At 26.7% G+C, this 13759-nt stretch overlaps 1 protein-coding gene across 3 annotated transcripts in view; it reads right to left on the bottom strand.

Annotated features, from left to right (window-relative positions):
• Positions 1–4936, bottom strand: part of sau (Golgi phosphoprotein 3 homolog sauron) — a 51868-nt gene extending 46932 nt beyond the window's left edge. For all 3 annotated transcript variants that reach the window (XM_075359651.1, XM_075359650.1, XM_075359652.1), the window contains exon 1: positions 4592–4936. In XM_075359651.1, the coding sequence (XP_075215766.1) occupies positions 4592–4780 (189 nt within the window). In that variant the 5' untranslated portion in view covers positions 4781–4936. The remainder of the gene's footprint in view (positions 1–4591) is intronic.
• Between the last annotated feature and the right edge of the window lie 8823 nt (positions 4937–13759).

The raw sequence follows: 13759 nt of genomic DNA, 5'->3' as shown, positions 1-13759 counted from the left end.
TATTTACATAGAAATCATATCTAACTTTATTAACATTTATCAGATCAGTAGGCAGATAACAATTCAGTTAAAATTTGATACTGCAATATATATATATATACACAAACCCTCAATCATGATTGTAGTACATTAAATAAACATTTTAAAACTAGTTGTAATATAAATAATGATACATTTTTGAATGATAATGATACAAAAGGATTATGAAATAAAATATTTATTATGTTTAAAATTTCAAGAGATTTTATTTAAAGTAGGATGGGGAATAGAACATAAAATAAAAATAAAGAGTAAAAAAGAAATAAATGAACTGATTCGTTTCTTTACAGTTGATTATAATATTGGTAGTTTTTAATATAGTTCAGAAATTTTTTATTAAAACCAGCTAATATCAAATGTAAAAATGATTAAATTTACATAATAAAAATATCCATTATTTTACAAAATTACAAATATGATCCAACCAAGTTTTATCAGATTTTGATAGAATTCTAATTTTTTTATTATGTAAAATTTCTGAGAGAACACATTCTCACAAAATTATTTGTAAATACCTGCTTCTAAATTTAAAGAAAAATATTATAACTTTAAAATTTTACTAAACCAATACTATAAATGAAAGGAATAATACATTTCTGCACAAATATTTAATTCATGAAGGCAGTTTTCATTAAATAATTGTATAAATGTTCCAATTTCCTAATTCAAAGTAGCTCATATTATCTTTTTAATTAGAAATATTGGTTAGAGACCTACACAGACTCTCTATCACCTATGTATCTAATTTTTTTAATTTGAATATTGAAGCCAGTTTTATAAAAAGTGGTTGTGCCTACAAAACAAATTTTACAAAAACTATGATTACTTATTAAATTAGGTAAAAAATAACTCTCTTTTTTACCTTACCACCATAAGGTATTAATTGAAACTCAAACACCAAAGAACACCAATATACACAATCTAGTATTCAAATCTGTATAAAAGTAACTTGTCTTTACTAGGATTTTAACCTTAGAACCCTCCACCTCGAAATCAGCTGACTTGCAATGACTTCACCACATGATTAACCTGGTGGGTTAGGTAAAAAATGACTGCATGCATATATAACAAACACATTAGTGTACCATAAATTCACTACTGAATTCATAAGCATGAACATCTGACAGTAAATTGTCAACTACCTAAAAATGGCATAATCATTCCCAGCAATATCAATTATCCCAAGTCAAGCTTAATAAAAAAATGAAGTGGTTTCACATTGCCTTTTAATAAACCAAAAACAGTGCACATCTGCACGTTACACCCATCAAAATACAGCTAACTTCTAACCCTACAAGTGGAAGCTTCACTGTTCACCTAAACTGACTGTATAATGAGAACACAACTAGTACCAGTTGTACCTCTGATGTTTGCGTTTTTATCATTCTGATGAAAAAAATTATGATGCAGAAAACATGTATCATAATCATAAAAATAAACTATGACTGTTGTGTAAAGCAAATTAATGTATTCTTTAAAAAAAAAACAAATACATCATACACACTCAGAGGCAAACACTAATAATCTTGTTTCAAAATAAACTTACATGGTTGCTAAGAGAATACTTCCTTTTATATCATCATCAAGTGTTTTGGGGAATAGTTTACTTTTAGTATTTTCTCATTTTTATGATGTAAAATACAATTTTCTTCTTTTTTATGTCATGAATTCTGAGAAATACTAACTACTAATCTCCCAGTTTTTTTTGTTTTTTTGTTTGTGGGCGAAAAACCTCTGGGCGTTATCATCGCCCGGCAGTTATTAATCTCCCAGTTGTTCCTATTCTCCAAAATAAGGGAATATTTGACAGATTTTTCTGGTAATAGTAAGTTGAAGTTTAAACTAAGTACACAGCGAGTGACCTTTTGCAAAAAGTTTTGTAAAAATCGACTGACTGATACATCTTTGGATTTAACCGAATTATATTGGTTAAATTTAATTTATTAACAAACATATATATTGCAGAAATTTTTTTAATAACAGAGTTTAAAACTTTTTTTTTTTGCAACTACTGTTCACCTTAAGCACTATGACATTGAGAAAATGATTGCAATTCAGCATGTAAGTGTATAAATAAATAAGTTTTGCACTTTGAAACTGTAGTCTGGAATTTTTTTTAAAAATTACAAAATATTTTGTTTTGCAAACACATTAATAAAGTTAGTTACTATAACTAAAAAAAAATAAGCAAACAGAACCTAAATTTTACATTCCCTTGAAAGAAGACCAACCACATTTATAAAAAAATAATTTTTATAACCTGTTACGTCAACATAGACTCATGGCTAATTAACCCCAAAACACAAGTAACTTCACTACCATGATGGATTTTATTTTTTCACACTTAACATCAATGAGAGATTGTAGAAATATAACACAAATTTCAAACAGAGACTTGATTTTTAATTTTAAATTTAACACAAACTTTATCTTAATGTTATATCATCAGGCTACATGGCATTTTAACCAAAATGGGATTAGAAAGAAAAACATTTTTTCTGGCATGATCAATAAGAAAAATATAATAGCCTAATAAATGAAAAACAAATCCTAGAAATCAGAAAATAACAAAGAATTTAAAAAGCACGTAAAACTCAATACTCAACAAGAAAATTCTCAGTTTTACTCTGAAACTATAACTTTCATATCACAGTGGCACTAGTTATCAGCCAATTAGCATGACCCAAAGAATAATAAATTACAAAATAAAAACTTAATCATCAAATTATGTCACTTTTTGCAGTTATTCAATTAAAATAGCTATAAAAAAGTCTATCATATAGCAATTTCTAAAAATGTGCAGTTATCAGTAAATCATAACATATAAAACAATCTTGCTCCTAGTACAGACACACTTTTACATTTATTTACTGATTTTATATAATATATTGATTTGGAAAACATACAATATCTTAATGCATGCCTATGTATAAAAGTATATTCATTAAAAATAATTTTAAATACTTTTTTATTTAAAAAACGAGCTAAATTAACAAAAAAGTAATCTATATGATGTCTAAAATATCCTCAAATACTAACATAATGTTACCTCTAAAGAAATTATATATATATATATATATATATCCTGGGTTCGAATCCCGATCAGGCATGGCATTTTCACACATGCTACAAATCATTTACCTCTTCCCCTGAATCAATAACTAACTGTGGTCCCGGAGGTTAAAAAAACTGAAACCTAAAGTGAATTACGTTACTTCAATAGTACTGCTCCTTTAAGTTAATCATATCACAATGCCATTCACACTTTTATCATCATAATAAATATTTTAAATGGCCAAAAAATTAATTTATAGGGGCCAATATACATTGGCCAAGTTTTACTTTTTACATAATGTAATCAAATAACCTCATAATCAATGACATGCTTCAATTTTAGAAGTAGCCAACAAAAATAAGTAGAACTAAAAAGTGCAATGATAACATACATTATTATTTATTCTGTCTGTTATACATGTTTGATAATTTAATAATAAGTTCCTTTTTTAATCAGAGTAATCATACTCCTGAATGATCTTCAATTCATATTCAAGACAAGATCTACAAAAATCTAATTAAAATATCTATTATTTGAGCAAATAATTGGTCTTTATAAAATCGAAAATAAATAATTACAATTAAATTACATTTCTATTCAAAACTTCAAAACATGGCTTATTAGTTGTTATATGACTAGATACATGGTAAAAGTCGTATTATGTGATTAGAAGTTATAAAACAGGCTTTTTTTTAACAATGCTTATGTCATTTCTGAAAACTGATATACCAATGAAAAAATTAAAGCAACAATTTACTTTCCATTACTATGCATACCATCAGAATTATATTATCAAATTAGGTACAATAAAATATAATAATTAAATCAATAAACAATGACAAAAAAAGAAACAAACTTTAAATGAATAAGTTACTAATGCTTAAATATTTATTTTAAGTAAACTGTACAATAAACATAATTATTAAAATTTTTTGGTACAAACAAAGATGCTATGCAAGGGCTTTTTCTTTAAACACATTATAGTTCAACAATAATACAAATATGAAAAGTTTAATCACAAAATTACCGATTAAAATTATAATCCCAGGAATTCATGCCAGTATCATACTTGTAACTTGCTTTATGTTAAGTATTATCATTAACTAATTAAAAGCTTATGGAATGAACCTTGAGAATAATAACCAATAACTCTTTCAAATAATTCATCTTTTAATTGCAGAGTACAAATACAATAAGGTTCTTTTAATAACAGGTAATAAATGTCAACAAAAGTAAAAGGCCAACGGAATATGTCACTACTTTCAATGACGATGAAATATAAGTAGTCACTTATATGCAATAAAAGTTGATAACTAAAAAAAAAAAATTACATCACACAGTTTAAGGATATAAGTGCATGAATAATAAGGGTGATAGTAACATACCGAAGACGTTCATACTATTATAAGTTCAGACACGTAACATGCCAACAAGTACAACTAGACGACGTAAACATTGTAAATAATAACAAAAACTGGAAAGTAAAATCCAACTTACCTCTTTATCTTTTAATCCTAACAATAAAACTTCTTCCATTAACGTTAGTCGGGTTTCTTTAGAATCTCCATCATCTGGATCATCATCTCTATCAGTCTTTTTGTCATCACTGTCTAGACTTTCTCTTGCTACACTGGAATTTTCACGATTAACGTTTCGTCTTTGTATAAGTCCGTCACTGCGATTCATGTTTTTTGGCACCAAATGTATACAAAAAATAACAACAACAGAGTTCAGATTTTTTGAATTAGTTAATATTTACTCAACCGACACTGAATTTAATAATAAACATCTTTAGCGACAACTAATCACACCCTAGATAAGAATAATGGCGAACAGTGCTGATGTTTCAGTAACAGAAAGACACCATTGAAAAACGAAACTATCGTATAGCACTAATAATTATTTTTTGGAATATAATTTTATGAAAATTGTGAATTCAATGAAGTTTAATTTTTAATAAAGTACATATTAATATGATCATTTATTCCACTTGATATTATTTATCATTAAACAAGTTACGTAATAATTTAGAGTTATTTTTAATTTTATTTATATTAAACATATTCTATATTGTTTTATAATTGTATAAAGAAACTTCTTGCAGAATTCGGTTAATTTCTTACGAACTGTTGCGCATTAAAAAAAATTGTTTTGTACATTAACAATCAGCTGACTGCAAATTTACGACTGCAAATTTACTTCATTTGCAGCCCTTCAAGCAGTTTTTTCTTCCCTAGTCTCAAAAAAATATTAATATACCATCAATTTAAAATTATTACTATGTTCCCGCGTAAGAAACTAACAACATATGACAGAGCCCCTTTAAAAAATCAAAACTTTTAAGGTATACCAGGTGCTAGAGCTTAGTTGAGTCCAATAAATATGATTAATATTTATATAATATGGTTAATATTTTATGTTAGCCAATGTATGTTTCTATTTACAAATGTTTTATTACCGTAAAAAGCAGTTTTTATTATTTTTCAAACCTTCTTCAAACTTCAGTACAATAAGTTATTTAAATTTCTATAAAAAAATTACACTTAACAAAACAGTGAGGTAAAAGATATTTTAATAATTATTTACATCAGTGGTTTTATGAATGGTCTCATGTTAAATATGTGGTTAGGAAAAACATCTTTCAAAAAATATTTCTCATCCAACCAAAGGTTGGATGAGAAATTATTATTATTGGATGAGAAATATTTTTGGATGTACCTTTGGTACATCCAAAAATGTTGCTTGTAAAAAGAATAAATGTGATGAACCCATGATAAAATTGAGTTTAAAATTATTACCAGAAGCATTAGCCATTTGATTTCTTTTTCAACAATCAGCTAATTCATTTTTAGTTGCATAATTAAATCTTAAATGAATAGGTGTGTTTTTAAAATCTTTTATTTCTCTCTTTTATCTGCAAAGTAAGCTTTAATGTACTTCAGTACCAAAGAAATTTTGATTTCACATAAGCAAGAATTACCACACTACAGAAGCATCAATTACAAGACTATTTTGTTGAATCCTTTGAACTTTTTTTTGTATTTTAATGGGGATTAAGCTTTATCCAGTAGGTACTTCAGCTATAAAACAAGAAAAAAATTACTGGGATTGCAAGACCCTCCCCTAACTATCACACTAATAATCACTTGTCATTAACCTGACAAGTGGCAACTTTTTGTAGATTTGTCCAATTAGAGTTTAAAAACAGTTCTGCTTATAATAGTAACAAGTATTCCTGAATACTATGTAGTTACTTATAAGTATGAAAGAAACATACAATATCATGAAAGTGGTTGTTAAAAAAATAAATTAATGAAATTATATGAAAGTTAATTCCAAAAGTAGTCTTATTAAAAAAAAAGATATAATTTTGTCACATAATTTTCTTCATTTAAAATTGTCATTAGTTCAAATACTTGGCTACTTCATAGTTATGTTTACTCCAGAAGTTGCTTTATCCAAATTGTTCTAAATCTTACCTTTTCTTATCTTATTTATTTATTTTATTATTTCAATATAGCGTTTCAGTGGCGCCATCTAAGAACTAACTAACAGAAGTGTTGTGGGCATATAACAGATTTTGAACAAAAGTGCATATGAATTCTTCTTTTTTTTTAACTTCCAGGACCACATTAAGTATTACTTCTGATGATGAGATAAATGATTTGTAGCATGTGAAAATGCCATGCCTGAATGGGATTCAAACCTGGGTTAAGAAAAAATCGTTTTTTCTTAATGAAAAAAGAATTGAATTATTCATTTTATGTCAAAGTTGTAATTGTAATCCTAAGAGATATTTGTAACAGTTTCTTGCTTTTATTGGAAAATTACTTAAAGTAGATCAAGTTATTATTGTAACTATATGATTCATATGTAAAATGCGTACTGAGATTTAAAAGTAATCTCTTGTTATGTGTGCACTACAACAGCACTATTGTTTTATTTTAAGAAGCTAAGCTCAGGGATCGACATTATATTTGAGATAGTAAAATTTGGACAAAAATAATATTGCTTATGAGACCCTGTTTAAAAAAAAAATTGCTACTCATTCACAAGTTGGGATTAATTAAAAATTCTGTAAAAGCAATGAAGATAGACAGTTGTGATTTCTTGTATATAAGGCTTAAATTTCCTAACATAACAAAGGAAAAATTAAAGAAGGACTGTTCCACTCGACCAATAAGTGTCAAAAGATAAAATTGTTAGATAAACTTATTAATTCAGAGTGATGCAATGGAATGAATTACAATACATAGAAATGGAATGTAATACATCTCTAAAAATTGATTTCCTGGAGTTCTTTTATTATTTATAGTTTTTTACATTTACTTTAACCTCAGCATTTTTTTAGCATAATCTGTAAAACAAAGTTTACAATTGAAAAGGTCAGAAAAAATGTTAATTTTCAATTAAAATTAGATATTTTTTGGTCATTTATAAAATTATAAGAAGATATACCAGATATTTATTTATTTTCTTTTTACTCATTTGTATGAAGTAAAGGAAGTATTGTAATTGCGAAAAGTTTTGGTTTTTAGATTTCAATGGAAATGTCCATTTTGACTAGTTTCGGTGTGATGTCTGTACGTTAGTACGTACATATGTGTCTTGCATAACTCTAAAATGATTTGCTGTAGAATGTTAGAATTTTGGATTTAGGACTATCATAACATCTAGTTGTGGACCTTCCCTTTTGATTGTAATCGACTTGACAAAAAATGTCCAAAAACCAAAGAATTTGAATTTTGGGCAATTCCAAAATATATGATTTTCTTCATTCAATTTAGATAATTTGTTTTTTAAGTTATGAACAGACGAACAAAAATCCCATCTACTATCTTTATGTAACAATACTGTACAAGAAATCATTAAAAAAAATTTGACATCTTAAAGTCTGGTTCATTAGTAGGAATATAGATTTTAATCGGTTTCATGAGGCACAAAACTCTTACTTAAAGAGTGGACAAAATATTACTTCGGAATTATTATATCCAACGAATAATGAAAAAATTTAAAACAGAATTCTTTAATTTGTATGCATTTTTCCACTTAATTAATTATAATTGATATATATATATATTTTTTTTAATTTTGAGTGTAATTACACAAAAGTGATGTTATCTTCTGTTTACTGTTTCTGTCTTGTATTTTAGTATTTTAAATATAAATAATTTTGATGAAAATAAATGGTGGGTCAAAAAAGGTACAGCTACATAAAACTGATCATTATATATTCATAATTGTGTCTTGCTAAATAGGTGCATGATGGTATAAATAACCTTCTGCATCTGGTAGAATTTATTAAAAAAGAGTATCATCCTCTTTCCTAGGCATATTCATATCATTTTACGTTTAACAAGATAGATATTTTCAAATATATATCAAATAGATGTATCAAATATTTTCAAATAGATATTTGGAGGTAAATGATAATTAAATATACATTTTTTAAGCAATACTTTTCTATTCATCAAGGCTATCTTGCTATGACTATCTTGCTTGTCAAACATGATTTAGAACAAAAATAATGTATATATCCTACCTTTACTTGAAAGTCAAAATGGTAATTAAAAAAAGGTGGCTGATGTATTAAAACCAGCCAGAAAAATGTAATATAATTTTATTTTACAATATAATTGTTATAACTGTTCAATTTGAGAGTAGAGTTAACAAAATGTTCAAATTGTACTACCAAAAAAGATGATAAACTAGATATGAAGAGATGATAAAGGGCCAGGTAGCATTTACATTTGCAAAATCCCTAATATCAAAAACTTGGAATGATGTATATACACTTTCTCTGTATAGCAATAGCTAAGAGTTAAAATATATATAATTACCACGTAAAACTTAATGAAGCTGCACATGAAACAATATATATGTAATTTAATTACTTAATGGATATTACAAATTTTTAAAGGTTTATATCACACGAAACTCATTTTGATAACTTAAAAGAATAGAACTTAATTAAGAGTACTAAAAAAATATTTTATTAATTGTACAAACATAATATTCTAAAATAAGAAGTCATCTTCTTTACTCTTATCTGACTGGTATAAAAAATTAATAAAAACTTCATTATATCAGTTACAAAGATTATAGACTCTTAAATTTACAGTCAGAGTTGGTACAGCAATCAACACAAACATTAAAGAATTATGTCATCACTTTCCTTCAAAGTTTAATCTGAGTTATAGTAATGGGTTTTTCAAAAGAGTGTGCAACAATTCTACACAATAAATTACATATAAAAGTAATTTATCAAATTTACAACACCATGCAAGTTTGGACATCTTGTTTACCATAAGAATTTTAGTTGAGGGAATTGTCAAAAAAAAAAAAAAAATATATATATATATATGTATATGTATGTATGCAATGCATATTCATATCATATTCAAATTGTTCAACCTAGTAACATGTTCTCTGCAGATTACATTAAACAAAAAAACTGTTTCTATTAATAAAAATATTTCCACAATCTTAACCTACACTTGTACATTTATAACATCGCTACAACGTGAAAATTTCTTCTAGTATCTGTTAAGTCATAAGTTGTGGTTTTATAAAACTTAACTTGTCTGTAAAGTACTGGAATTTTTTATGTCAAATTAAATAATTTATCTGAATATTATTTATTTAGTGTTTTTAAAATAAAAATGTTGTAATTCTTTTTAACATCAGAGGATTTAGGAACATAAGTATAAATACTTTTCCTAAGTTGCAGTACTTAAATAGTATAATAGTACTTAAATAGTTATATATAATTGAATTTAAAAGTACTGGCTTAGATCTAAAATTAAATTCAGAAAATTTTGAACACTGAGTTTATTTGAATTCTTTTGTATTACGTCTAACTCAGGGGTCCACTATAACAACTTATGGTAGTATAAAAAATTCAAGGCAGCTTAAAAGCACAAAAAAAATGTTAATACTTTGAGACTTATAAAAGAAAAAAAATATATTTTCTCAAAATCAAGAATGAAAACCAAGAAACTGGACAGGCAGTTTAAAATGTATTCATTATCAACAAAAACAAAAAAATTGCAGTCAATTATTTAATGACCCATGGTAACTAATAATCATAACAAATATTAAATTCCACATATTTCTGCAGCCAATTATGATTACTAAATATTTAATTGTCTTATTAATCAGAGTAAAAATCTGTATATTACTTTGTTAATTTGATTTTATCTGAACAAATTTTTTAATAATAGTTGAAACGACAGCAAACTATTTATTTTGTCTACCATTACAAAAAATAACAACAGTGGTTTAAGTTCAATGTTACAAACCACTATACTGTTTTAGCGTGGATTAGATTTTCAACTTCATTACTAACTGTCTCATCCACACAAAAAATTAGATAATTATAAATTATAATGTCAGTTGTTTGATTTTTGCAAAAACTCGGCAGTCAATATTTTCTGAGCAGTAGTATTAGTTCAAGATTGTTAACCTAATAAAAAGTTACCATCAGATAAGCAAAACAAAAAACAAAGTTATCGTTGATTTGTACCTTTACAAATCAGTAGAGTTATTCAAGTAAAAATGGGAATAACGGAAAGGGAGCATCATAATGAACTGGAAAAAAAGTTTCTGACAGCAATTTTCAATGCTGTAATTAAAATATAAGTGTTTAGAAATTTATTTTTGAAAAAATAATTCTGATTATGATTACCTTAATTTCAAAATATGAATTTTTAATTACTAAATCTAATTTTAAAAAAAATTACACATATTTTAAAAGAAAGTTTAGTAAATAAAACCTAAAGTTTAGATGCACTTCATCAGTTACAATCTTAAGGTAAAATTATTTTCTTAACTCCACAGTCATCGTACATAAAATGAATTTTTTAAATTAATCACAGTTGTCACAATAAAAATTATTCAATTATAAAACTACAACATTAAAATAAATAATTATGTATTTATTATTAATAAATATTCATTATTCAGATTATAAAATAATTCTTAATAAAATTTGTCACAGATTAAGATTTAAAGCTACTAGGATTTAGTGATCATAATAATTACTTCAAATCACTACATTTAATTAAAATAACACAATATCATCTATGAGTTTTCAGGAAAATTTTTAACAAATCAAATAAATAATTTATTACACATGTACAAGGAAGTTACTCATATTTTATTAAATTTAGATTCACTTATATGAAAAATGAATTGCTTTTGTAAGAGAGAGTAGTATTCATTCTTAAAATGTACTAAAATGAAAAATATGATGCGTAAGGTATGGTTGAAGATGGAATGAGCCAATGAAGTTTGTTGAAAAGTTAGTATTTATCTGGAAAAAAGAAAAGTTATTAAAAATAATTCTGTATTTTAAATAGAAAAAAATGGTCAAATATACACAATATATTCTGAAATCAAGATCTTATTACAATAACAATTAAAACTACAGTTTAAATTACATTACTACCAACCAATATACATCTATATTTCAAAAAAGTATTTTTGATTAGTTGTGAAAAAAATTTCTAAAGAATTATACAAAAAAAAAATTAATTATCTATTTCTCATTTATAAATGAGATATACAAATTTTCACATTCATTTTAAAATCTGTAGTAAGAACAAGTTTTCAACCCCTCTCCACTCCCATTCCAACACTATTGGTTTCACTGTAAACATGTGGAATGGGCATATTTTCTGTATTATTAATACACCCAATGGGACAATATAAAAAATATAAATCCCAAATTACATGACAATCTAAATTTAGACTAAATAAAGAGCAAAGAATATACTAAATTTAAGAAAAATAACAAATTAAATTAAAAATAATGGTTATTCTATTTAAGCAATAAATTAAATTTGAAGAGAAATATAAATAAGTAATTTATTAAATGTACGTATCCACCTAATAAATAAGATTGCTTAATCTATTGTTTTATTATAGAATGTAATTTATTAATGCTCTACTTGTTTCAAAAGGATATACCAAATCCTCTTTTATTTTATTGCTCTGTGTTATCTATTTTATTTGCTTTTTAAATGAATTCAAACAAAAAAGAACAGCTGGATTTTGTCATTTTATACTAAATGTCTAATACTTTATATGTATTATGCATCATTACTACTTTAATGAACAAAGTAAATGAAATATAACATACCTACTGTTTACGCCAATGCGTAAAGCAGTTATAAGTTAATTCAGCTTGTTTGGTATTTGACTTATTTTCATCTAAAATTTAACAATATTTCGATATAATTAATATTTCAATTATAAATAAGACATTTTTCATACTCTGAAATTTATGCGTTCCATTCAACATACATATTTATATATGCTCAGCTGATTTTTCGAATGATGCCTTTTGTATTGATTATTTATTAAGATTTAATTCCCTATTATTTCATGTTTATAAATGTTTAAAAAAAAATAATAATAATAAATAAAAATACATAAACATGTTGCTCCTGATGATTCACTCAGCTGCTAATGATTCACTCGGCTCCATCTACACTATATAAGCCGGCTCCCCACTAGATTCAGTCAGTCGGTTACTACAAATTCTTGGAAAGTGCAGGCCAAAGAAGAATGAAGAGGTCTTCGGAAGAAGAAGAGGGAGAAGAAGAAGGAAGACCAGCCACTCGTCTCAACATCACGGACTGGAGTCCGGAACTGAGCCCAGCAGAGATGCGTCCTGAAGGGCAGCCATACCAGAAGCGGATGAAGAGCTTCTACACAACCTCTCCTTTTTAAAAAAAAACTTACAGTAAGACAAAATAACCCAGCAATTGCGACTCCTCCGGAAAAGGGGACGCATTGCTCCCTCCTTATAGCTAGTGCCCCGTTGTGGCGTATTCCTGCTAGCCTATTAAGAGCTAGCACCGAAAGGCCTTCAGTGGACGGTCTGAAGGGGAATTACGTCGGGAGGACAGGCTTTATAAGCCTAGCCTTCCGCGGTCGGCCCATGAAATGGGTTCGATAACGCTGGTTCAACAACGGATTGGAATGCAATTAAATCCGTCTTAAATTCACTAAAATAATAATACAAAACTTGAAAAATTAGACCCGAGATATAAAATAACCCTTTTAAAAAACCAAGCCCGATTAGAATCATCCAGCAGCAAGGGACTCTGTCCAGGTTCTGCGATAAAGTAGGTTGTAATAAACTCCCGCCAACTTTGCATTCCATTCCATTCCCGATTCAGTCAGTCAGTCTCTGCATCAGTCTCTCTCTGATCACAGTCACTCTCGTCTCGTCTAGTCTATTCTCAATGTATCATTTGAAGACTTATATTGTTCAGTCAAGATTTGCACATCATACAGTATACAAGTACATACATTAAATTATACATATTTTTCAACAATTTGTTAAGCTGTCTGTGAACATTTCGTTTGTAAGGTACATTTCATTTTTTGTTTCGTACGTTTAAATATTTTATAAGTTTTCTTGTTAAAAAGTGTATGTTTCAATTAACTCTGAAAGTATCTTTTGTTATGTTATAATACCTATGAATCTTTGTTGTGTGAACTCGTCGAACATTCTTTATGTTTAATATTTATGAATCTATGTTGTATGGCAAAAATCCTTTAAACATTATGTTGTGATTCTTCTTCTCTATAATTGTATGATAAAATATTAAACTCAAAGGAATTTATGTAGACATATATAAAATCCACGATTGT

The sequence above is a fragment of the Lycorma delicatula genome, chromosome 3, assembly GCF_047948215.1.
Source record: "Lycorma delicatula isolate Av1 chromosome 3, ASM4794821v1, whole genome shotgun sequence".
Classification (NCBI taxonomy): domain Eukaryota; kingdom Metazoa; phylum Arthropoda; class Insecta; order Hemiptera; family Fulgoridae; genus Lycorma; species Lycorma delicatula.
This window is presented reverse-complemented; position numbering and strand designations above follow the sequence as displayed.